This window comes from Triturus cristatus, chromosome 4_1, assembly GCF_964204655.1.
Source record: "Triturus cristatus chromosome 4_1, aTriCri1.1, whole genome shotgun sequence".
In the NCBI taxonomy this organism is placed as follows: Eukaryota; Metazoa; Chordata; class Amphibia; order Caudata; family Salamandridae; genus Triturus; species Triturus cristatus.
Window position 1 is genome coordinate 386887889 of NC_140585.1, and position 27885 is coordinate 386915773.

The following is a 27885-nucleotide window of genomic DNA, read 5'->3' on the forward strand; positions in this document are numbered from 1 at the left end:
GAGCGAACATCCTTCAGGATCCCTGCACTGGTGCTAATGCACACCCCACGTATGGTGGCCTTAAAGGCCTTCCACACTAGCCCCGGGTCTTCAACCGACCCTACGTTGTGCTGAAAGTATTCCTCTATCGCCCCCGTATAGTTTCGCTATAGCGAGGGTCAAGCAGGGAGTTTGCATTGAATCGCCAACTGAACTGTGGTGACGCATATGTGGGTATGTTCATCGTGAGTAGTACAGGCTTGTGATCGGAGTGTCCTGGGAAGGTTCTGGATGTCCACTACCCATCCATGAGCACGCGTGGTAGTCAGCCAGTAATCCAGCCGGGACCAACTGGCGTGCGCAGTGGAGGAATATGTGCCCTCCCTGTTGTCTGGGTGTCGAAGCCTCCATACATCAACTAAATCAAGTTCGTCACTGCAGGCCCGCATCTCCGTGGTGGCCTGTCTGTGATATTCAGTCGCGTCTCTCGACCTATCCAGTTCAGCGTCCAATGTGAGGTTAAGGTCCCCCGTCCCCCCCCCCCCCCCCCCCCCAAGGTAAAGCCAGTGCAGTGCAGGTCCCGAAGTCGATTACGTATGTCTGTGTAGAAAGTGGGATCATCTATGTTTGACCCATACGAGTTGACCAGCCCCACCCGCGTACCGCGAAGTATACCTGTTAGAATCACCCAGCGACCCTGATCATCTCTCAGAACTTGTTCTAGGTGGAATTGCGTTCCTTTTTTAATGAGGGTGATAACTCCCTGTGAGTATGAGGAGTAGGAGGAGGCCGCAATCAGTTCCGCCCAGCCTCTACCCAATGCCTTATCATTATGAACGGTGTGGTGTGTTTCCTGTATCATTGCCACCTCTATGTGGTGTCTGTTAGGATAGGCCATCACCTGACGTACCTTCCTGGGATTGTTCAGTCCCCAGACATTCCAAGTCAAACATCTTAGAGACCTATTACCAGCTGGGTCATGCATCTTGGTGTGTTATATGTATATAGTAAGAATGTTAAAATAGCCTCTTCCACAATACTGCTCTGATATGACTTGGTACCATAAGCGAACAAGCATAAACGTACAACCCTGCCAATTCCCTCCCCCACCCACTCCCGCATCCCAACCATGCTGGAGAGTGTACCCACAACATTTGTAACTTGAACACCCCAATTAGTGCCAAACAGACTCACTAGAAATCTTACAACTTTGTATATAACAGTTTGGGGCTTATCCATCGTGGTTGCGCCTGAGTCCCAACATGCTCCCCTGGTAGTACTGGGGAGGGCCATGAGGGCCGCAGTCAGTGTTGTGCCAGACCTGTTCTGTTCTCATGCAGGGTTCACCTTTGTCTGGTGTGAGGCAATAGTGCGGAGCCCGTGGTGTTGAAGATGGGTCATGTTTTGCCTCCCCACGCTGTGCTCCAACAGTAGACCTCTTCAAACGTCTGTATCGGAGTGTGGACTGTCGATCATTTTTCAGCAAAGACTTGGTGTATGCCATGGCCGTCTTCGGAGTGGTGAAGATCTTGTTCCCGCCTTTGTGCATTATTTTGAGACGGGCTGGGTAGAGCATTGCATATTTTATGCTGGCTTTTTGCAAGCACGATTTCACTTGTTGATACTCCCATCTCGCCATTTGCACTGCCACCGTGAAATCTGGAAAGAATTGCAGATCATTTCCCTGATGATTAATGGCGCCCTTTTCCCGTGCCAGCCTGTGAATCACATCGCGATCTCTATAGTTTAGTAGCCAGGCGACTATCGGTCTCTGCGGCGCTCCCGGCGAGGGTCACGGAGCAAGTGTTCGGTGCGCTCTCTCAACTATTAGTATATGGGACAGTTTCGTCTCACCAAAGACATCTTTGAGAAGGGTTTCCACATAGTGCTCCATGTGCCCCGTGTTTGTTGACTCCGGCACTCCTGTGATGCAGACGTTGTTACGTCTGGAGCGCGCCTCAAGCTCCCCGTTCTTGGCTTGGAAGACAGCCATGAATTTCTCCATGTTGAGGTTTTTGGTCAGCAGCTCGTGCACCGTGTCTTCTGTCGTTGAGACGCGGGCCTCCACATCCGTAATCCGAGTTGCTTGTTGGTCCAGTTTAGTGGATATGTGGTTGATGCGGAGATTCATGTGGTCTATCTTCCCATCTATGGTGGTCAAACTCTGCTGTACCGCTGCTAGTGAGGCCGCGATCGCATCCAGGCTTGTGCCCTGCTCTCCCATGCTTGACGTGGCGTCGCTAGTTGCACGGGTGACCTTTCGTGCTTCAAAGGACAGTTTCGGTTGCATCTTGTCCGGCCTCCACATCAGAATGCGTGGGCGGGGAGGCGAGAGTGAATCTCCACTAGATATATCAGGGGCCCGGTCAGCCCGCGGGGAGTCCTTCCACTCCGAGCCGCCAGTCCGTTCTCTCCGGTGGATCAGCCCGAGATGGCCCTCCAACGCTGTAGCCCCGTATTCACCGCGACTCCGTGCAGAGCTTGTCTTCCGCCCGCCCGCCACCCTCAGGGGTCGCGACCAGCCACGTCTATCAGGGCAGTGCAGGGTGGTGCACCTGCGCCTGGGGATCAGACCGAGTGGTTAGTATCGCTATCCGTGCTGGGGAGGGCCACCCCGGCATTTACAAGAGGCCCAAGCGCGTGCACTGTCTCCAGGTTGGAGCAGCAGGGTGCCCCCACTGCACTTCACCCGTCCCGCTTATCACCCTCCTCACTTTCCGCTCTCTTCGCATAGGCGGCAGGGCTGGCAGCCACTTTAGAGCACTCCCGCAGGGCAGCGCGTTAGTATAGGTGCTCCCGCAGCCTACGTGCTGCAGGGCCGCACACACGCAGAGAGGACCCGGTCATGATGGCAGCGCGGCGATCGGCACTTTACCTCCTGCTAAATCTCTTGGGGGCCGCTGCTCCTCGGCGCCGGGTCTGCAATCGCACCCCCTCCAGCCACTGCAGTGTTCCCCCCGCATCAGGGCCAGTAGCAGAAGCCCGGATCTTCAGCATCAGCGAGGGCCCGCCTGCCGCATACAGCCCACACCTCCAAGGCCTGGCGATTTGGCTCTGCGTTCACCGGCGCAGTCACCCTCCGCACGGTGGGGCCACGACCTTGGCAACCGCGGCTCCTGTTCTTCACCACAGCCCGGGATCGGGCGATGTCGTGCGTTCGCCGCAGGGTATGCGCTGGCAGGTTTGCATCGGACCTCGCAGGCTGGGCCTGTACCTCCTCTCCGCCGCGGGGATGACCACTACAGGGAGGCCGCCATGTTGGCAGTTTCCTCCGGGCCAGCCCGCCACGGCATCGCTCCGCATCCGCTCTGGTGAGTTGTTGTTTTGGGGTCCTTCGGTGCCCTCTGTGTTCTGAGAGGTGTCCCCCACGGGTTATCGCTCGCAGTCTGGCTCAATGACAGGATTTGGCAATGTTGTAGGCTCACGGCCGGCCGAGCTTCACTAAAATGCGGCCCTTTTGCCGTGGGCTCTCTACCGACCCCCCATCTATTGCATTATACTTATCAACCCCTTCCTGTTTAACAGCTGGGTCAACTCTGCAAACTATCAACAACTGCCTGTGAGAGGCCAGACCCTTACAGATTTGATGAGGTTCTGAAAGAGTCCAGGCCGGTTTACATTTTTCTTTTTCCCAGCATTACAACTGCAGACAGCATGTCCTGTTTTGCTGTTGGCATAGACGCTCAGGAGTGGCAAGAGGGTTTTCGGCACATCGACAAACTCGTAGCCTAAAACTAGGTTGAGCGTCACAGGGTCCCCTCAATTAGTGGTCAAGATTCTTAAAAAAATAAGAGTGTATTTGATACTGGGTCTTTTATCGTTCAGTCTCTTTAGTAATGCCCATTTTCAAATCCAAATAACAGGTCACTACTTTGAGCAGAAGGAATTCTCCTTCCCTCCTTGGTCCTTTTGTTCCTGAGTAGGAACCCAATTCCCCTCCCACCTTTACTGAACCCTGAATCCTTTAATGGAAATTGCCAAGGCTCTTACCCTCCAGTTTGGAACCAGTATGTTGAGAGTTCCCCTCTCCCTCTGGCTTTACTATGCTGGCTGCTAAAGCCCTTTGTTATTCTGGTCTGCTGACCACTTATCGGCCAATACAAGTTTCTCTGGATCCTTTTCTATCAAATTACTGTCTTATTCTTCTGTAAACCACAAACTGTGTGCTGGTGACTTGTAAGACTCTTCTATCACTGTAAACCAGACAGCACAAGGGACCTGTGTTTGTATAGTAAATGATAATGAAACAGTGCTGAATGAGGAGGAACTGCCATTTGGCCCCTGTGAAGGGCACATTATTCATGCTCCGTGCAAAAAATTACGTTGACACTGAAGAATATAAAGCAGCAACCTGTAATTTGTTAGTCAAAATACCATGTTTTAAGAAGCCATTGTTGTTACAGTTTGGCACTCTGGATGTTTTTTTATTGTCACATTAAATGGTGATCCTTTTATTGATCTAAGAAGGATATAAGGTGGCATTGATCCTAACAGAATGAACATGACCTATAGGCCTCAAACAAATTTCAGCTGCAGTTGCCTAAATACATGCACTAGCTCACAGATCATATTAAGCAATTGTCTATGGCTCTTTCTTCATTAGGGATAGATAAGAGTAATGGTTTACTCCATATGCTGCAGAACTCTGTGCAGTAACCAGATGTACATTAGGTTAGGGGGGAAGTACCCTTTCAGTGTGAACTATTCATTTAAATAATAACAATACTTCTTGTTGTAGCGTCAACAACCAGCAAGCTCGCTGTATTAAGCACTATATAACGCATGTAACTGGCATATTTTATTATAAACGACCCAATATTTCTATGGCATTGTGTAGGGCACAATAATAGCCAAAAACAGACACAATGCATGATGATGAGAGTATACAGTAGATGGCACTCAGCAATAAAGAGCACACTAGATTCTGTCCATCTTGGCATGCAGGGGACATAGTCTGTAGGTGCTGAAGCCTGTCAACTACTGTTTGTCTTGTTCTCCTCAGAGGCACCATCTCTCTGGATCCTCACCATACTAACTGAACTCCTGAAATGTTTACACCGCTCTCCTACTTTATTGAAAAACTTCTTGGTAGATGAGTGCACGGGGATCAGTGCCAGCATTGAACTTACTTCGCTCAATTATTTCATTTAATTCACCACAATTGTTGTTAAGTTATACCTCGGGGCAATATACTAGGAAGCGGCTCCTACATTACTAACCTGACCGGAGCCTCGGCGAACCTAGATGCAACCAAAACTACGTCTATAATGATCAGCTCGCCGCGCCGACGCAGAAAGTCAATGTCCATGCCCCGTTGTGAGGGGGAGAACTGCGCATAGGTGTCATTGGCGTTAAAAAGTGCAGGGGGAAACCTTGCACAGTCCAGGGAGGTGTAAGGGCCCCAGCGAACCCAGGGTCAGGAGTTGCAACGCCTGAAAATGCCAGTGCACATTGTCGGCGCACAAAAGTCAGCGTTGGTGCCCCGTTGCGATGGATACATTTGGCAGAGGCAAATGAGGGCAACGGGCCCCAGCAAAATACAGCGGCTGGAGAATCTACATTGGGAATTGCCAGCGCCCCTGACCGGAGCATAAAAATCAACATTGGTGTCCCGCAGCCTAGGCAAAGATTGGCAAAGAGTGGCCTAGCTTCATTGGTTCGCGCTTGGTCGAGGCCAGGCAGGGCCCTTTCTCTTCACTCTTCACCTAAGGATACTAAAGGTACACTATTTGGCCTTCCTATGGGTCATCATTTACACGGTATGGCCCATCTCATTGAATCCTTTACAAAGTAACTGGTTCACGCAAAAAGTCTCCAGTAAGGCCACCAGGTTTCTCATTGGGAGGGGGGGGGGGTTAGCGTGCAGCTCTGTGGGAAGCCCAAGGAGGGCAGAGAGTCGCTACCCGGTTGATGGTTGCCGGGGGGGAGGTGGGGGGGGGGGGGGGTTTATTTGATCCGAGTCTGATTTATTTGTTTTGTTTTCCCCAGCGTAATTGAGGGGGGGGGGGGATGGGGGAGGAAAAAGAACGAAAGAAAAGAAATTGCTTAAGCCTTAAAAAAGCTTAGAATGGCTTAAGCTTTGAAGAAGAAGACTCTGAAAAATATGCAAAGTCACTCTAAAGCTCCAGGCACTACAGCCAGTCTTGATACAACAGTCTTGGCTCAAAGTGTTAAAAAGTGTGTGGGGCAGGCCACAGATCGGGCAAACCGCACAACCTCCCTCTGAAAAGATCCGGTAATGCCTCTTAATTCAGATTATCAGGATCATGAAGGGGGCAAACGCTTCATAACGTTCTCAGGATGGGGATCTGGAGGAGTTAAACATCAGTAACGCTTCTGCCACAACTGTGGTAATTGGAGCAGATTCTCCCAAGCAGCGTTCGAGCAGAAAGTCTTTGATTACTGGGGGATCTCTGCGGATTCTACCCTGGGGCCAGAGGCTTGGCTTGTAAAAATTAAGGAATACCTGCTGTTTTTAAATCTAAATCAGCCATGGGCTGGGAGGCAGAAGTGTCAGAAAGATTTCAGTTTGTCGACCCATTTTCTTCTCTTCCAATGCCGGCTGCTCCTTCTGGTAGTGCTCCAGACAAATCAAAATCACCAGTGCTTGCCGCACCAAAGTTTTTGACTTTGTCTCAATTTTCCGAATAGGCCAACCCTGGAAGTGAAAAGGCGCACACAGAGTGATTTCCAGAACCCCTAAATGAAGGCACGCCACAGGGGGACACGCTGCTAACTATGCAATGGGGTGCAGAAAGCATGCTTAATCTTATTCTTAAGAGATAAGGGGTCTTAAAATCTCACAAAGCACAGAAATAGCTACTTTATATGCCAGGCTGTCCAAAATCTAGGACACCATGGCCCAGATCCCGGAGATGTTGAAAGAAGTGGAGCCCAGGATCTCACAGCTTGCGGACCAGGTCACTCTGATGCACCAGGTCACTCTGACATGTTTCAAAAGCAAAAATCTACGGTAGAAAACAAACTCGAGGAGTTGGAAAATCATTCTCGACGTGCTGATCTCCACATTGTAGGGGTCCCAAAAGGAAGAGAGGGCCAACATGTACTTGAATGGGTGGACTATTTCATAAAAATCACACATCCTTCGCGAACACTCTGGGGACTAGACACCAACAAGAGCATACCATGTGCCGGCATAACAGTCCCCCAACTCAAAATTTCTGTGCCTAATGCTTGCAAACTTTGAAGATGACCAAATTAAGGAGCAAGTTTTAAGTAAGGCAATTCAACAGAGACAGTTTACTATGCCCGATGTCCCTCTGTGTCGTATATTCTCTGATATGTCAGCCTCGGCAGCTACTTCAACAGATCTCTAATAAGTCTTGATAAGTCTTTTGCATCTACTGTGAGATTTTATATACAACATACAATAGCTATTCTTAGTTTGTAGTATTCACGATGTGGCAGAATTAACGTGACACAATTAGTGAAGGTATCTTATTTTGTGATTATGGGAGGTTTGGTCGCTTTTCCTACTGTATTTCTTTTTTTCCTTTTTCTTTGAATTTCTCTGGGTTCTCCTGACGTGAGGGGGGGGGGGGGGGGGGGGGGTTGGAGGAGACAGGCCGTTGGGTCCAGGCACAGTGTCACAGTTTCTAAATAAGTGATAGGATGCACACCAGCTTTTTCAATTATACCAACTTGATCATGATTTTCTGTTTTTGCGTGCAGACATGGCATGTGCTTTGCCTCAGTAGCACGTATGTAAGACTCCTCACTGTTTACAGTGTCATAGTGCCAGATTGGTCTGGGTGGGATGATCATGTCAGGTGTGAGTGGGAAGGCGACCCACTCAATGCTGCTCAGGGTGTGGGGGTGGCATATGGCTGGGGAGGAGGAATGGTAGGTGATTGGTTGTGGTTTGTGGGGTTGATGGGGTAAGGTGGTGGTTGGATGTAAAAGGCTTGTAAACAAGAGATCCAAACCAGCGATTGACTGTTACATGCACGATTTATAGAAGTCTAGAATGTCAATTTTACAAGAGGGAGGCGCCACCCCTTCTGCCCTAGTGTCAATATGATTTTGTTGTTGTTTTACAGTAGGTTATGTTTAAAGGGCATATCAGAGGTGAAGGGCAGATATAAGGTTCCAGTAAATTAGACTTGAAGCGGAGGATGTTGGTCACTAAAAATCTAGATGTTGGCATTAGCTGGGTAGTCCAGGTTTGAGTTTCTTCTTTTCAAAGTAGACCTTTGGGTGGTGTAGTATTAACTGGTATAGGTTATATTGTATGGTCCTTGGGCACACTTGGCGGCCACCTGTTTGCACCAATGGTTTTACTAGGAAAGGAAAGTCAACATAATGATGAATAACATTTTGAAAGTTGATTATTTGAATGTTAATGGCCTCAATAATAAAAATAAAAACTACGTGCAATAGAAACTTGGATCACATTGAGAACGCGTCTGTGATTTCTGTCCAGGAAACACACTTTCCGGTAGGAATATTGTCAGAATTTTAAATGTTTAAAGCCTGGGCAGGTTATAGAGGCTTCTCCTCTGCCCAGGCAGCAGGTGGCTAAGAGGCTAGGGCAGAAGTGGTTGATTCCGCCAGTGACAAATGCAGTGCTGTATGAGCTACCTGTGTGGTCTCGGCGTCTCACGTTTGTAAGTTTGTATGCTCCAGTCAAACGAGAATGTCACACCCTATGAGGAGCTATTTCAATCATTATTACAAATCCCAGGCAAAGTTGTGATTGGAGGTGATTATAATTTCCTGCAGAATCCAAAAATGTACTCCTCAGTAAATCTAAATGGGCAGCTAAAACCTAAAACTTTGAAGGTCTTACAAAATTATCAAAAAACACTGGGATTGATTGATCATTGGAGGGCGGCCTTCCCTACAAAAAAGGCATACACTTGTCTTTCTGGACGATTTCATAGCTCTTCTCACATAATTTATGTTTACTTTCTAAGGCTTTGGCTTTTAAAGATTAACTGATTTTACCTAATGGTTTTTCAGACCACGCAATGGTCATTCAATTGGTGCGGAAAACCACAGAACATCCTAGACGCTGGGTTGTTAATAAACTGTTTTTTGCAGGAGGCAGGGTGGGTTCAGAGTTGTTAAGAAGATATAAAGGAATTTTTAGCAATGAAACATGGGTCTGCCCCCCCCCCCCCCCACCCCAAGTATAGTATGTGACGCTTTAAAGGCATATATCAGAGGGTTGGTGATAATTAAGGACACAGAGAATACTAAAAAGGCTAAATTACAAATGCAAACTTTAGAAAGAAATGTTTAGCATAGCTACGACATTTTTTAAAGCAATTCATCAAAGCCCAACAAAACAGAACATGATAGGACTCAACAGGCATTAAGTATCCAAAATGTGAGGTTTTAAAATCGGGCCTACATGCAAAAGGTTTACGAGGAGAGTAATTTCACTGGGCGGTTTTTAGCCTGGAAGGCATGCACACCAGCTGCCAACAATAGGATAGACGCTCTGAAATGTCCAGTCTAAGGAATCAGGTGTAAAGAACCGGAGAAAATGGGGGAAATTATGGTTGGTCATTAAAACAGATCGATACCAAAACCAACCGGTAGATAAAAAATCCTTTTTCTAGAGGTTTTAGTCGATTACTTTTTACTTGTTGCCAACACAATATTAGAGGGCGGGCCTATACGGGGTATGTTGTGAGCTTTTTAAAAAGAGAAAAGACGACAAAGACCCAAACTCTTATCAACCAATTACATTATTAAACATGGATTAAAAAATAATCACAAAATTATTAGCCAATAGATCAACCTAATCGCATCAAAGTTGATTCATTCAGATCAGAATGGTTTTATTGCTGGATGTCAATTAGGCACAAATACAAATTATCTGGCCGAAGCATTAGATTATTTCTCCTTCAACAATACACCAGCTATAGTGCTTCTGTTAGATACAGAAAAAGCATTTGACCTCGGGACCTGGGAAACTTTGTTATGTATTTTATGTAGATTTGTGATTCCTGCCCAGATCACGGGGTTGATATACAAGATGTACTGTAATGCAGAAGCCAATCTCATTGTGAATGCTACAGAGTCTTGTGTGGAATCCAGTAAGGTTATCCCTTATCCTCTATTTTATTTCCTTTTTTTATTGAGTCATTGACAATAGCGATGAGGGAGAATGGCTGTATCCGCCCTCCTGTGCCACAGATGGGGAAGACAAAGCTATATGCTGACAATATTATGCTACTTCTTGACAGTAGTAAGAGTGCCCAGGAGAAGGTTTTGGGATTTTTTTCATAGTACTAGAAATTGGGAGGCTAGAAAATCAACAAGAAGAAAACTGAAATATTATGTGGGAGTAACTCCAATATAATACATCTAGGTATAGCCTTGTGCGTCAACTCGCAGTCGAAAAGAGATTTTGGTATTAGATACTCATCAAGGATTGAGTATTTATATGATCTCAATTTTTCCCAGTTGCTTTTAAAAATGCAAGAAATTCTCTTCCTTTGACTATTCTGGGGAGGGTCTCCTTGGTCAAAATGTCGATTCTCCCTCTGTTTAATTTTCTCTTCTCGGCTAATCTGTGTGTATTAACCACATCATTCTTTAGAAAGGTGAAATCTATGTTTACATCTTTTATTTGGCAAAAACAAATAGCCAGAGCAGCACTGAGCACTTTATATGAAGGGGTGGAAAATGGCGCTTCCCAATCTTAAGGATTACTATTTCGCCTATTTTGCAGTGTATATGTCCAGGTTTAATGTAAAGCTATGCAATGGTATTTTTACAAATTATTTTATGTATTTAATTTTTAAAGAATATGATATATATTTGATGTGTTAAAATCAGAAACTCACCCCAAAAAGTCAGTTCTAAGTGTCTCAAGTGGGTTCTTTGGAAGGATATGGATCTCTATAGGAGGTATGCCGTTCCCCATATTAATGCAGTAACTCCCCTCTCAGAATTAGTTACGGTGTCTGGTGCTAACCTGGCACTCTAAAGTGGGCAAAAGTAGGGTTTAAAAGTTAGTGGATTTTTTATCTGGGGAGAGATGGCTTAATATCATAGAAACTCCTACACAATTTTGAGTAAAAGATTATGTAATTTAGACTCTAGCCAGATAAATTATGGTCAAAAAGCGGTATCTGCATTACTTGAAGCTTGCAAACATAAAATTCCCTGGGAATGGAAAAGATTAACTGCCATTAAGGGTCCCCATCTCACTCAAAAAACAATTAAAAAAAGGGAAAAATGGGGGGCGTGGCCTGCAGCCGATCATGGTGGCCACGACCTAAAGGAGCTCCGAGGGAAACACCGGTTCCCCGATCAATCAGACACTGAATCCGGACATTAATCCTACCTCAACAGCCATTTCTCGGAAGCCGGAGGTGAGGTGCATCGATCGCACTGCTTCCTGAGCGGACCGAATCGTGTATGCACTGACGGGTGCGCAACGAAGGTAGAGGCCTGGACGCGCGAAGGCCACCGGGGACTGGCGTACATTTCAAGCCGTCGGAGGTGCACGGGAGCAGCGGGGCTGCGCGGAAACCGAGTGACGCATTTGCGGACAGCAGCTGCAGAAGATAGTGCACGCCCGCGACTATCGTGTTGACACATCTGGAGGTTCCTACTCTCCCCCTCCACCTCCCGCACTCCCAGTACGCCTGCGGGGAAGATTTGGGCCTAGAATCCAAAAGTGAGGCACAAAGGAAAAAGCTTACCGGAGGGGGCACCGGACTGACCGAAGGCAAAGATATCGAGGTGCGCGCACGGCGACAAGCGCGACCTGTGCTGGCGAAGGCAGGTGGTTGAGCGCTGGTACAGAGAGGGACTTGGGCACCGAAGGACGGCTGGGGTTTCGCCTGCGAGGTGTGCCCGTTTGCTGCTCCACAAGGAATCAAGGGGGCTTGCTGGTGCGGGCCTGGTAAGGGTGGCAGCTGGCAATATCGCTGCTGTACCAAGTGGTCTGGGGCACACAAGAACACTCTAGACGGCCCTTGCTGAGGAGGGGTGTTTAACTAACCCACAAGCTTTGCCCCTGGACCATAGCTGTTACCATTGACGGCGTTTGTAGCAATACTGCAAATAAGGCTGACATAACCCCGCTGACCTAGAATAGTCTATGGCATCGGTGCACGGTTGCTGACGGCGCTTCGGCAGTCCAAGGCCCCGCCTAATCTCAACTTCCAGCGCAGCGGGAAACCCGACAGGCCGCGCGAGGAGTGTTCTCCCGCGGCAGGCGGCGTCAACTACCGGCTGGAGCAGACCGTAACTGGGCGAAAAATGGGGGGCAGGGGCCCACGTGCGAACCCGCAGGGCAAACTGGAGAAATACGCCTACCATAAAGACCCTTCCGCTCTGCCTGAGCGCAAAGATGTCTCCGATAAAGGCTCTGATCTGGATGGAGCGACGAAAGTGACACTGGAAGATATTATGGCGGCTCTCGATAAAGTGCAATCAACGGTGGGGTCCATCTCCACTGATGTCTCCTTCCTGAGGGCAGACTTTCAGAAGATGACGGCTAGGGTCACGGAAGTTAAGCATGTGACACAATCTCTGTCAAAGGACACCACTGCATTGCTTCAAAGGGTCGGTCATTTGGAAGCAGAAAACAGACTTATGGCGGAGAAGCTTGACGACCAGGATGGGCGCTCTCGGTGCAACAACGTCCGTATCATAGGTATTCCCGAAAACGAAGGGAGCCCAGCCATGGATCTGTACGTTGGGGATCTCATAAAACACAAACTCCAGCCCAGAGGACTTTCGGATTTCTTCTCTGTGGAAAGGGCACACAGAGTGCCAGGGGGGTGGGGGGGGGGGGGGGCGTGGGGGGGGGGGGTAGGGGTAGTGGTAGACCGAAACTGGGGACTGGACCAGTCCTGGCTCGCATTTTCAATTTTCGGGACAGGGATGCAATACTACAAACAGCGAGGGTGGCTCCACCGCTGCGCATCCAAAACTCAGTGGTGTCCTTCTTCCCAGACTACACGGCAGCAGTAACAAAGCGTCGCAGGAGTTTTTTTGGAAATAAAGAAAGAACTTAGACGCAGGAAATTATCATACTCCATGCTGTTTCCGGCGAAGCTGCGTGTCGTGGCGGAAGGCAAAACCTGTTTTTTTGAGAGCCCGGAGGAGGCCCATGACTGGCTCGAGGGGTGGCGGTGTGTGGAGGGACCCGGACTAACGGAGAAGCGACAGCAGCAACGCAGAGAAGATGGCGATTCCAGGGACCACGGAGGGGAGCGTGAGGAAGGCCATACGCTGCAGACTGCGACAGAGGATTGAAGTAGGGAAACATGGATTACCTGGGTCACGTCTTCGTATTGGGATGTCACACGGCTTCATCAAAAGGAAGGAGGCGGCTGCTACATGGCCCAGATATGAACACCATGATCCTCCCACTCGAAGGTGGTAGGTAAAGAACCAAAATGACGGGACGGAACGACGGGCTGTAGCACGCTCCTGTGGATAATCTATCTTTGAGGAGGGGAAGAACTGCGGTGTTCCACGGACTTCTCCTCCCCGCACGCAAGTACTGTTACTAGGAGTAAAGCACTCTGCTAAGTTGGGGTGGCGGATAGTTGGGGGTCCGTCTGGCAGGGACGCAGGGAGGGGGGTGGTAGAGGGGTGTTTTTCGTTTTAGGTTTGTTATGGTTTTTACTATTTTACATGGGCTAGCCAAATTGTGATGAACATGGGACTGCAGATACATCGGCTGTGGTCTTTATTAAAGTGACTGATGGATATGCTATGTACCCTACAAGGGGGACCCCTGAATACTGTCTGCACTCATGCACGCCCACCTCGATATCATGACGACCGTGCGCTCATCAGTAGAAGTTTGGTTGGGGTGAGCTTGAAGATAGAGAGGTGGGTGGGAGGGGGGCAATAGGGTGTTGGTGTTTTCTGTTCTTGGTTAAGATTGGTATAAGGGCAGGCATTGCACACTTCCGGTACGGGATTAGAAAAAGTTTTTGGATGCACTATGTAAATGGTCCTGAGAGAGGGCAGATTGTGCGTGATGGCAAGGGATGACACAGACACGAATTGAGTCGACTTTGCAGATACCCTCGGTGTCACCGGTTACCTCCTTAACGCTGCTTACATGGAATGTGCATGGGCTGGGGGATAAAATAAAGAGAGGTCTCGTTCTACAGTACTTAAGGAGATGCGCACCGGCGCTGGCCCTGCTGCAGGAAACGCACTTGGTGGGCTCGGCTTGCAGGGCTATGGATCGCTGGGGATACAAAATGGTGGTGCACTCTGCGTTCTCCTCAGGGTCACGAGGCATGGGTATTTTACTGCGTAAACAGTTTCCGCTGATAATACAGCACACTCAAACGGATGACCAGGGTCGCTTTGCGGCAATTTCCTGTCAATGGGAGGGGAAGCTGTCAGTATATATCCCCCCAGCCCTTCACTCAGTGGCTCTCCCGGCGCTTAGTGCATTTTTATTAAGTCTTCCAGCGGGTATGATACGGATTGGTGGGGACTTCAATGCTGTTATTGATGGAACCAGAGATAGGCACCCCCCAGGCAAAACAAGACAGGCGCTGCGCATCTAAAGGGGTTTGTGGATGCTCTCGGGCTTACAGATGCATGGAGATACAGACATCCAGAGACGAGGCAATACACTTTTCAGTCCGGGGTGCACAATAGCCTTTCCCGTATTGATTACTTCTTCACAGCCGCAGATCATCTCACGAATGTGGTGGATGTTGAGATCCACCCTAGGGGTATTTCAGATCACTCACCCTTAATGCTAACGCACACGAACCATCACAAAGCGCGGAAGCGTGTCTATCCCGTGTTTCCGGGATATTTACAAATCCCTAAGATCTCAGAAGACATAATCGCGAAGACACGGCATTACTTCCAAGAGAATGCTTCTTCAGTCCAGTCTCCGGGTAGTCTTTGGGAAGCATATAAAACGGTGATCCGTGGGCAGGCCATTTCATCTGTTGTAGGCCACAAGAGGACAAAACAAGCCGAATTAGATACCATTGAGTCCGAACTGCTCACTGCTACAGATCAACATGCACAGAATCCTTCCTTAGAGGCATCCCGAGCATTACGCGCTAAACAGTGCGAGTTTAGGGAATATCAGCTGGAGGCGACTAGGGCTCGGATCCAAGCCACGCGGCACACCGTATACGAAATAGGTGATAAGGCTAGTAAACCTTTAGCCTGGCTTGATAAAAAGGAGCGAGCACAAAGAACGATAGCGCAATTACGGACGCCAGGTGGCTCATTGGTGACCGCACCGGAGGAAATAGTGAATACCTTAGCTGGGCATTTCAAACAGGTATACGAATCACAGACAACTATAGAGACTATAGAGGCTCAAGAGTATATTAAAGATATTCGGTTACCTAAATTATCCCCGGAAGTAGCCTTCACCCTGGAAGCTGACCTAACGGTCGATGAATTGCAATTGGCTATTGGCTCCCTACAGTCGGGAAAAGCGGTGGGACCTAATGGTTTGCCCATTGAACTGTATAAAAAGACGGCCGCTATGACTGCCCCTTATCTTTTACATTTGTATCTTGAGAGCCTGGAGACTGGGAAGCTCCCGCGAGATCAACGAATGGCTACCATTGTGACGATCCCGAAACCCGGAAAACCTCCTGAAGAATGCGCCTCCTACCGCCCGATATCATTACTTAATGCAGAAGCCAAAATATTATCCAAACTATTGGCGACACGGTTGACCCCCCATCTGGCTTCCTTAATTCACCCGGATCAGTCTGGGTTTATGCCAAATAGAAGCACGGCTCTCAACTTGCGTTGGCTGCAGGGAGTGCTGGCGCGCATGTCCCATATTTAGGAACCGGCGGTTATCCTTTCCCTTGATGCACGGATGGCGTTTGATATGGTGGAATGGCCATATCTCTTTGCAGTCCTTAGGCATTTCGGCTTTGGCCCAAAATTCGGTGCGTGGATACAACTACTCTACGCTAAACCAATAGCACATGTAGCGGCCAATGGACATATATCTGGAGACTTCCCGCTGGCGCGAGGAACGCGCCAAGGGTGTCCACTGTCCCCGTTGCTCTTCGCATTAGTGTTGGAACCACTGGCGGCATGGATTAGATGGGAGCCGATGATTCGTGGACTTAAATGGACACCACACTGGGAAGACCGCATTTCCCTTTATGCGGATGATGTGCTACTGTATCTGACATCCCCCGAACGCTCCATCCTGGCACTCTTAAATATTTGCGAAATATTCGGTCGGGTATCCGGATACACCATCAATTGGTCCAAATCGGTCCTATTTATATTGCACGGTCCGACGCCGTTGCTTCCCAGGGATTGCCCGTTGCAGGTCACAGAGAGGACCTTTAAATACCAAGGCATCCATATTACACCCCAACCCGATGAATTCTTTAGGAGAAATCTTGGACCTCCCTTGGAGCGGATTTGGCGCGACGCGTCGGTATGGCGCGGTCTGCCGTTATCAATGCTGGGAAGAGCGGCACTTTTTAAAATGAAGGCGCTCCCGCGCTTTATGTATGTTTTGGAGAATACCCCGTTTCGAGTGCCACTGAGCTATTATAAAACAATCGCTTCGGAAGTTTCTTGTCTGATTTGGGGAAATAAACCGGCGCGCATTGGGCAGGATAAGTTGGCCAGGAGTCTACTGGGCAGCCCAATTGAAAGCGATTAATAGTTGGTTGCACACTCCCCATGACGACCCAGTGTTTCAGGCGGATAGGCAGGGCCTAGGAGAGGATGGAATCCTGTCGGTACTGTATAATAGAGCTAAAAAGAGATAACTGGTTCATATTTGGTGTCTCCGGAATCCTAATTTAAAATCCTAAATTAAGGTTAAGTAGGATTTTAAATTAAGATTCTGAAAATACCAATTTTAAAAGTTGGCATTTCCTTGCCTTAGTCATTTGGTGCCTGCAGCCTGTCTAAGGTCACATGACTGGATGTAGTTGGCAGTTGGGCTTTGTATATTCCTTCTAGAAAGCCACACATAATGGGAGTTTAGGTGTGACTGGATGGGCTATCACTGGTAGGATGGGAAGGAGGAGCTGGGCCCAGACTCACTTACACAAGAATAGGTTGTGTCTTGTCTCCAAACAAAGGGCTGCATACCCCCTGTAGTTAATCTGGAGCCAAGACCAGGAAGGCGGAGCATCTGTGCACTTCAAAGGCAAAACTGTGTATAAAAGAAGGACCTCAGACAACACGACTTCAGTATACTTTTGGACCTGTGAATACTCTGCCAGAAAGAACGACTGCTGTGTGCTGCAAGGACTGTTCACAGCTGGACTGCTCCTCTGAAAGAACTGCTGCCCTGATGTGTTGACCTGCTGCTCTCTTGCCTGGTGGAGAAGTACTGGACCTGCATCACTTGAACCCAGAGTGACTTCAAGAGCTAGTTGGCTGACCTCCTGATCTGAAACCTCAGGGACATAACAGGCTTCCAACAACCTTGCATCTGCCCCTGGACTCTGCCATCTGTGAGTTGTCCCTGCCAATTGGTGCCACCCCAGTCCTGGACCCTTGGAAGCGAGCCTAAGGTGCTCTGCCAGCGTCTGTAGATCCAACGGAGCTGATGCATCTCCACCGCTGCGCGACGCATCCCCGGAGCAGGCTCTTGCATCCTAGTCGATGGCAGGTTCGACGAGGCTGGAATATGCATTGCAGCCTCGCAGCTCTTCGGAACTGACGCATTGCCCCGACTGCATGCCGCATCCTCGACGCCAGACTTCGCATCGCAAGTCCCGTGGACAGAATACTCGAAGACGACACAGGCCCTCGCACCGCCGCATCACAGAACCGACATATTGCTTCGGCTGCACGACGCATCTTCAGCGCGGACCCTTGCAATGCTCCGCAAACAAGGATTTAAGGCACTCTGTTCTTCAAACCTAACTGGATCCCTGTAGCTGGTCAGCACTCCATCACGGTCAGCCTAAACTTTTGACTTTGTCCTAGTCCGGCTCAACCAGATATCCAAAGTTGTCGCTTTATGCCTTTTGGCACTATTTTCTCTACAAATTTTAAAATTCAACATCTCCGGTCATACTAATTGGATTTTTGTCGTTTTGGTCTTATTTCATTTTAGAAATGAAGCTCTATTTCTTAACCTGGTGTGGGATCTTTTTGTATGGTGTTTTCACTGTTTTACAGTTTGAAGTGCTGCCCAAATACTTTACGCATTGCCTCTAAGTTAAGTCTGACTGCTCTGTGCCAAGCTACCAGGGGGTTGAGCACAGGTTGATTTGGGGTTTGCTTGTGCCTTACCCTGACTAGGATTGTAGTTGCTCCTTGACCAGGACTCACACCCCAGTCAACCAGCAACCCAATTTCTAACACCCTGCAACAGGGATTGAAAGAAATCCTTTACCACAAAACTCCATTGTTGTATGGCTTCTAGATATATTTGGGGGGAGTGATCACCCATTTCAGGACCATTTGCATAGTGTCATATGCACTTATTAGTTTGACTTCATCATTTTGCTGAAGATATTTCTAAAGTTGCCTTTGCATTTTTATACTGAACCTGAGACGCTCTTACTTGGGCAACAACTCCGATTTTAAATCACAGGGCTTGGTTATCAAACTGGAATCAGCCTCACACTCACTTTAAAGCCATTTTTGATCAACTGCACTCAACCAATTGGTTCAATACCAGATTATTAGCTCTAAAACAAGTAAACAAGGAAGGTATTAGTAAGTCAAGTCAAGAAAGCTTTATTCGACGATTGTCATAAAAGCATACAAAATTTATATATATACACAATTGACAAATAGCATATTAAAAATGGTTTAAGACAATAAATAAAGGCATTTGCAGAGGGATTAACATTACAGAATATCGGGATGGTTATCCCGCCAACATTTTATTCCTGATCACCCATGCCCTACCTAAAAACTTGGCAACAGATATGTAAACAAATGGGATTTCAGCAGAACGCATAATACGCACTGCCACCTTGGCATTTCTGGTACCTAGGAGTCGGCACATTGATTTTAGCCAGAACTTGCAGGGAATTACATAGGATGGACATTGGAACAGAAAATGATTGACCAATTCAATAGGTGCAGTACAGCCAGGACAGTTAAGCACATTAGACACGGCCCACCTAGAAGTAAACTCTCTAACTGGGAGACTGCCAACCCTAAATTGAAAGTATAGCTTCCTGTCCAAAGGATTTGTAATGTCATCCCAAAAAGGTGCCAGAGAAATAGTATCCTTAAAATCAAGAAAGATACCAGACAATGAAAGCGGGGCTGTGGAACTAAAAACTCGAGTTGCTACTTTTTCCCAGTATAGAGCCTTCAATACTTGTTTAGACGGGAAGCTAGCATTTAGTGGATCCTCCCACAAGTTTTTTAGGCCCAGATCTTGGAACGAATCACCCATTCTACAAAGCCACTTGACCTTATGAAAAGTATCCAATTTAATAATATCCATCAGGCCAAGAGCAAAAAGCCTGAGTTCAGGAGTCACCCATAGGCGTCTCCAATATAAAACTGGGCGAAACAGGGCAATTAGTGCTATTGGCCTTATACCTAGATCATAGGACAAGGGACAAAGGGGAGTACTCTGAGGTAGTTTAATGAGATTCCTTAAGAATCTATTTTCAGAGGTAGATAGTTTATATACATTATCAAAACCCCACAACTCTACCCCGTAGAGCGCAGCACCAACCACTTTGCCATCATACACCCGAAGAGCAGGGTTAATGGGTTTAGTCAGGGATTTGGCGTGCTCTTTGCTTAACGCGCCAGAGAGCTGGGAATGTTTAAGGGATGCCAAATCTACTTGCTTTTTCCATCCCAAATCATGTTGAATGCAAATACCTAAATAAGTAAAATCTTGGACCTGGTCCAATGGCATGTTATTCATATATATTTTACTTTTAAAAGATTTTGACTGGTTAAAAGACATAAATTTAGATTTTAAAACATTGATTTCAAGGCCGCGGGCTAGACAGAAGTCCTCAAAAATACCTAGAGACTTCTGGAGGCCACTCGGCGTTTTAGAAATTATAAGACAATCGTCAGCGAACATTAAAATAGGAATTTTTTTACCTGCCAAGGAGGGGGCATCTATATTTGCATCTATCAGTAATGCAGCAACATCGTTAATATACAGGGAGAATAAAGTTGGTGCAAGTACGCATCCCTGTCTGACCCCCTTCTGGATAGGAAACTGTTTAGTCACTTGGCCGACACCACCCCATCGGATCTGTGCAAAATTGTCTACATGAAGTCTGGCAATTAGGGAGATTAAGACAGCAGGCATCCCCATCTTGTCTAGGGTGGTCCATAGGGATGCCCGGGGGACAAGATCAAAGGCTGCCCTAAGATCTATAAAGGCAGCATATAAGCTGCCCCCCCCTAAGTGGACTACTTTCCAATAGAGCATAGCAAAATGCAGCACCTGATCAATGGTGCTTATTCTAGCTCTAAAACCAGCCTGTAGATGGGAAAGGATTGTATTCTCTAAAGCCCAGTCCAGCACTTTATTCAGGATCAACCTGCCTAGGATCTTTTGTGTAGTATCGATCAAACTAATTGGACGATAGTTGGCAGGGAGGGACTTATCTCCTTTCTTGAACACCGGGATAAGTATTAGTAATTTAAGCCATTTTCAGCAGTTGGAGCGGCCTGGACTGATGACACTGCTGCTGTGGCAATCCATCAAAGACTTCGGGAAGATATTATAAGATGCATATGGTCTTATACTCAAAAGACTATGCATTAATAGACCTAACACTCCAAGGAGGTGCACAACAAAAGTCTTGTACAATGGAGGAGAGGTTATAACAGTTGATCGTGAATTTCTAACACTTCTGAACCCACAGAGATTTTGATCAACCAAGAGGAATCAATCAAGACTGGTGAAGCTTGAAAATCTCTTACTACAGAAGAAAACATAGGAGTAAGGAGGAACCTGCCTTTGACGCAGAAAAATGGGCTACATCGTTCTGGCTTGCCCACAGCTGTCAGGAAATGGATTGGTTTCTCCCTAAGTAACTAACAAGGGATAAGCAATATAATAACTAAATTGTCTGTTATTGACACAAATTACTTTTTAATCATGGTTGAGGTCTCCAGCATCTCCTTGGTTTAGAGATCTCCAGACAAAGAACAAGTATGGAGTCCTCTAAGGAGTCCACACTTCAAACGTTTTCATAGAGGTTGACACATGTCTGCCTGTCTATAGAATAGTTGGTTATGTCGTGGCAAGGCTGATCCAAATAACAATGACTAAGTAGGTGACCGCTACCGCTTAATGCTTGGAACACCAAAGAATCTACACAAACAGCAGGTCTCTAAATGACAGCAGCAGGAGTTTCAAGATGCTGACTTAGAATATCACCTACGCAGGAATGATGTCAGATCCTGCATATTCACCGACTCATCCACCCATACATTCACCTCAGTGACTCAAGCACCCACTTCAGAGATCCGTCTGTAACCTACATGTCACTCATGCCTTAACTGTACTTATTCTGAGAACAATGAAAGCTAGTACAAGTCTTCCTTGCCGGATCTGCTCTGCGGGATATGGAAGACTGCATGTTTGCCTTCTGTGAGAGAGGGAAGCTTGTTTTGGTACTGCCATATTGTCCCGGCTCTGTAAGAAAGTAAAGCTTGCACTGCTGCTGCCTGATTTGTACCTATCTATTCGAAAAGCTTGTGTTGATGCTACCCTACCAGTATCTGTCCTCTGAGGTTGGGAATCTTGTGCTGCTTCTGCCCAAGGTGTACCTGTTCTATGAAGGGATGTGTTTCCAATGTGGTTACCCCACCGTATAAAAATACAAAGGATACTTTCAATGCATTTCCAGAACATGCCAAGGCAAGTCAGAAGCTTTTGTTGGACCAAGGGCAATAAATAGTTGAGCGACCCTGACTCAGGGACCCTGGTTTCAATGACGGCTTCCCAGCTTGACCAAAGTGTTTGATCATTGACAATTACTTTTCTTCACTCTGCCTCTTTTTCTGTAATCATCACATTTGAGAGCACCATGAAAATATTTAGTTCAGGATCTGCACTGTACAAAAATCTGTTCTTATATATGGATTAATTTGGCAACAATGTTGCTTCATCTATAATAGCAATAAAGCCCTACTACAAGACAACGGACTTGCCTCTTGGGTCACTAATAAAATTGTCATCAGGGCAAAAGAGGGAAAGAATGCGATACCCATAGAGGATCAGAATTGTACAATGTCTAGGCAGGAAATCTGATTTCAATCCTGGGTTCTAAGCTTGACAGTATGACCATAGGCAATTACTTTCCTTCCCTGTGCACCCATTTCCATCATCAGTACTTCTGAGAGCACCTTTAAATATTTCAATTCAGGATGAATATGCTAAAAGCAAAACTACAAGTCCCACAATTTAACATGCTGCTATCTGGAAGAATAAAAAGCAAACAAAAGATGGTATCGTATGTCATAGTGCCAAAGCGCAGAGTTGTAAATGCAAATTAAACTTTAGCTCCTGGCTTTCAGCTTTTTTTTCTGATAGGCAATCACAAGTTAAACACCCCAGTGGGTGAGAGGGTAGATATAGCCTTTCCAATGCAAATGCCAGAAGATCCCTGCTAAAGGGTCAACATTAACACTCCTTAGAAAATCTGCCAAAGGATTCCTTTATCACAAGGATGTGAGAAACAGCAGTTAGAGGTCTCAAGATGCATGCAGAAAGGAAAACTAAGGTTCTGTTGCTGCTGTTCCTGAACATATCCTCAGTGCGATTTTTGATGGTGCGGTTACAACACTACTGTGAAGCTCCCTTCTCTAAAAAAATGCAGCACATGCTGAAGGTGCTGCTCTGCAAGGGCCACCAGTAATAAAACAACCCATTGCCCAGCTGACATCTTTTAGTTGGGGAGAAGAGCAAGAGCCCACCTTCTTACATCTGCACCAATACTTTGCCTTTGTGATATATTATTGCATATTAAAGTAGATATGATACATTATCATTTACTATAGGAGCAATGCTACCACAACCTGATTCGAAGACTCAACATTTGTATCCGGTAACCTAATATTCCTGAGCTCTGTCATTAATTTATAGGAAAACTATGCCCTCTACCATATGGAATTATTATCCATTGAAGAAGAATTATTTCACTGTCGACAATATCTCACAATAAAATCACAGACTGACTATAAGAACCTATTTTATCTTACTTCCAAGAAATGTGCAAATGCTGGATGGACTGAATTTCTTTCTGAATTTAACTAAGTAATCGTATACAGGCCTGGAATAAAAGGATTGGCAAGCCGGATGCTCACTAATGAGAAACGGATGAATTTGAAATGCCCGCTACATCTTCATGCATATTTGCTTCGTCTACCAAAGGTTCCTCTAGTTTCTTTGACTCCATAAATAAAACGCAACAAGGCATTGACACTCTGCAATGGATACAGCGAGAACTTGACGAAAGGTCATTACAGTGAGGATAGTTGTATTGAGGAGCAGTATTTCCAACCCGCATGTCTACTCAACAAACAGTCATTAAATGGTGTCATCTACATACTCTGACAGCCTTAGAACTTTATTTTATTTGATTTATTGGTATGCAGCTTTCCTGATGCTGGACATATCTCATCCGCACTGCATTGCGTAAACAATGCAGCAGATGCAGGTGGCGAAATGCCACAGCAGGTTGGAAGAGTGAAGGAATGGCGGGCAACCGCTGTAAAGAAAATAAAAAAGAGGCACGGGAGATAACCACACTTGTAAAGAAAAAAAGGAAGCACTGGGTAACAGGGGGCCACAGAAAGATAGCAGCCTATAGAAACCCATATCCACATCTGGACCGTGGACTGCAAGAAAAAAAGGTGCCTGCAGGTCTTTCAAAAGAACACGGAGCAGTGATAAAAATTAAAGAAAAAAACATGCAGGGAAAGAGGGATAAGAGCAACATCACTGTGGGACAAACTCTGGCATTTAGAGCACATCTGTGTTAGTCCCGCTGTGAAATATCCCCCTTCTAATGGGGATGCAACATTGTTAATCATAGTGAATTACTTAGATAAAATAGGACACTTCATTCCACTCAACAAACTTCCCACTGTAGTAGAAGTAGCAGGTATCTTCATAGTAGCAGGTATCTTCATAGTACACATCTTTCGTCTGCAAGGACTTTCAGCAACCATTTTTACTGACAGACGTAACTAAGAACTGATGAGAAGTCTTGATACCAAGCATTTTAAGTCTCCTAGCCGTCATCCGCAAACTGATTGACAGACGGAAAGGGTGAATCAAATCCGAGATGCTTTTAATGGATCATCAGAATACCTAGTACTAATGAATTGCAATTCCAGTTAGCACATCATAACTCTACACACTCTTCTGCTCGTAAGGATACCATCTACAGAGGTGCCTTTCAGGATAAATACATTCATAGTCCCCATGGTGGCAGTCCTTCTACAAGAAATTCAGACCAACCAAAGGGCAACGCATCAACATCTCCTACAAGCCAAAGCACAATATTAACTTTTTGCATATCATCACTAGAGTGTGGCACCTATCAGAAAGGGGACAAGGTATGGCCATCAACTTAACACCACATTTTGTAGGCCCTTGTGCCTTAATAGGGAAGGTGGTATTTTAGTAGTTCAACTGTCACATCCAGTCTGTATTCCATGCATCCTGAGTTAAGGCCATTACTTCAATGTAGTAAGCACTCCTCCTCTATTCCTAATAGATGGATCTTTATAAAACGAGCCTGGAAATGAAGACTCACATATACAGTGAGGTTAACAGCAATATCTGGTGGTTGGAAGGATTATGCTATATCTGAAAGGTAGATTTTGTTCTTTCTCCCCAAACCACAGGTGCTTCTCTTTAAAACCTGGTGGAAAGGATGGAGGTTGAAGAGGAGACATATACTCACTTCCTGATTACTGGTATAGTGAGAGAGCAAGGAAAGCCAAGTTCTGGAATGGAGTGAAAAAACACAAATCAAAAAATAGTTCCTTTATGTCATCAGAGGAACAATCACAGCCAATAGGTCTTGGTTTAATGTGGTAACATATTCAGCATTAGTACATTAGAACGAGACACACAGGAAGTTGCCAGTAGGAGTGTACTGAGAGGTCTAAAATTGCTCCGAACTACAAAGTTGCAACATATCACAAGCCAGCAATTTACAAGTCTAAAAAATGATTAAATAAGCAATGAAATGGTCCCACAAGTAGATCAATGCAAGCCTGTGACTGAAGGTGGAGGGATACACTCAAACAGCCAGTAGCATTAGGTAAGCGATAAATACGCCACTGGTCAGTGGCCAAGATGTGATTTAAAAAAGTCTCAATAGCTATAAGTGTTGGTCAAAGAAAACCAATGGGTGAAAGATGTGGTTCTAACCCCCATACCATCTATACTGTCAACAATAGTTTTTTTTACCGCTTTGCGGTCAAAAATCAAATCTAATAGGAATATGGAGAACAGACCTCAGACTGAGATAGATCTTAAAGTCATCCAATCATGAGCAAGGGATTGACGCAAAAACCACTTTATGTAGTGTTTTGTTGCATTATACAAACAATAAGTCCTCATCCACAGACAGCTAAATAAGCCTTTCTGGGCCGTCACTGTTGCTGGTTATTGGAGATTCATTTTTTGGTGAAGGCAACTGGATTCTTCTTGTTTTAACGAGAGAGTTCTTTACTAAGGGGCCGATTCCGATCCGGGTCGGAAGGGCACGGAACGCGTTCTGGCCGGAAAAACTACGAGTCGTATGCGATTTTTCCGCCCGACTCGTACAGTTGGACGAGCGAGCAAGTAGGATGCGAGCTACGTGAAATTCACCGACCGAGTCGTTCCCGGGTCCGACCCGCTCCGTACGTCTCGGCCGTAAGCTAACCGTGGCGTGCAATGGATATGATTTACGACCTAGCCAGTACAATGCACGCGTTAGACAGCCGGAGCGAGCCGGAGTGTCCGGCTTGCAAAACGTCCGGGAAGTTGCCTTTGGGGGTCCGCGTCGGACCCCTGTCACATGCAGCCCTACGATTCGGACACAGGGAGACACTCCCAAGTGTTGCCCCAACACAGGCATGTACGGTGCGGATGGCACGACGCATACCCACTGTAGGGGGCGCCCTTGTGCGAGACGTACCTATTCAGTTCATGGGAGCCCATGTACGTGTCATATGACCGGCTCCCATTGACTTCTATGGGAGTCCGGCAGCATACGGCCACATCGTACTCGCTCGGTCGGACTGCAGGACTCCAGCTCGGTCGGAAAACACTCCGGAACCGGCTCGGTCGGAGAGCTTTCTGACTCGGATCGGAATCGGCCCCTTAGTAGTAATAAAAATAAATAAATATCTTCTAGGTTCAGAAACTAATTTCACTTTCTTTACAAAATATTGATGTGAAATGCATCATTTGGATCAATGTTTTTCAATCTGTACTTTGTTCTCCATACCCGCCTTTATGCAATTTTGCAACGCCAGGGAGAAAAGTAAATCACTTAAAACACTGGATATTTTTTGATTACCAGTTCGTAAAATCTATGGATTTTTTGTGTGTTGCCTTGAAAAATAGAGCAATAAAACACAACCGTTGGATCCACTTTTTTTTAATCAAAATGTTGTGAGCTCTCTCAAAGGGACCCATCTTAAGTGTTCATTTGGTGCAAAAATGGACAGCTTTTATGCAGTACCCCCATTGGAAATAACATAGATCAAAATAAAATTAGAGCTAACTGAAAAACCTGAATTGTGAATTTTAGCTTGGAAAATGTTACATTATCGTGGCTAGGACTTTTTTCTTTAAGAAAATGGCACCATTGGTTCAGAATACACTTATGGTAGATTATGTTAAAATGAACATACAGCCTGACACACTGTGTGATCCAACATCAACCCAAAATAAATTTTAAAAAGTCTGGTCATTATGCTTAGAGAATTGGTCCCCACTTGTGGGGGGTGTAAAAGACTGTTGCTTGAAAGCTAAATAATATTTAGAAAACCATCAATACTTTTTAAAAGTAAGAATCTATCGAAATGGAACTTCTTTCCTAGTGAAGCACATTTTCTCAAGAGAGTGGTTCTATTCATGTATTTGTTGCATTACTTTAATAGTTCATGCAACGTCTAACATTAGACGACTCTTGAAGAACTGAAGCACTGCCTAAAGATGCTTGAGATAGAAGTGATAAGTTAGTTAGTGAAGAAAGGCAAAAATTTGCTAACACTTACTCGAGAAGCCTGACGTGATCAAGCTGATAAGATGGCGGCAAACGACAGCAACTGAAAGTAATCACCATTCTTCCAGAATTGTCATCACCTAAAACAGAAGAAAACAAAAAAATCCTCAATAACGCGTAGGGCTTTAAAAAATATAACCATTCAGTGGTGAAATAGCAGGTGCACTAAGAATTTTTTTTCAGTCTTTGTTATAAAGATTCTTTAATGAGAACTAAAACCAATATGTTTTTTCGCCCAACATTTATTCCGTCAATACCAATACAATCAAAACCTAAATACATACATTATCACTACTACTTACTCATTTCATTCCCCTGTACTTTGGGTACTTGGGTGTTTTTGACTTTAGTCCTTAGCTCTGTTTAACAATGGGATCAAAAACCTTGTCATACTGGAAGTGGACCTGCACCAGTCTTTTCACACCAGCCCCACCCTTTGGTGGATGGTTGTGGCTAGGCTTGTGCAGGAATATATAAAGTTTGCAATATATGTGCTGGAGTGCTCTTGTGGGCTGTGGTACGTGAGCAGCACAAAACTGCCAGCCCACAAGAGAATTCTCCAGCATTTACGAGCTATAACAAATTTGGATACAACCTATCCAGTGGCTCGTCATTTTAGTGAAGTCCATGATAAAAATCTGGACCACTTGAAGTACTACGTGATAGACTGCATTCCCCCACAGAGACCAGGTGGCAATAGGGAGGCTAGCCTGAGGAGGCTAGAAACTAAGTA

The 27885-nt window shown here is 46.1% G+C and overlaps 1 protein-coding gene across 2 annotated transcripts in view; it reads right to left on the reverse strand.

The window, feature by feature from the left end:
- Nucleotides 1-27885, reverse strand: part of ARHGAP8 (Rho GTPase activating protein 8) — a 968737-nt gene that overhangs the window by 629595 nt on the left and 311257 nt on the right. For both annotated transcript variants that reach the window (XM_085652441.1, XM_085652442.1), the window contains exon 4: nucleotides 27145-27232. In XM_085652441.1, coding sequence (XP_085508567.1) covers nucleotides 27145-27232 — 88 coding nt within the window. The remainder of the gene's footprint in view (nucleotides 1-27144; nucleotides 27233-27885) is intronic.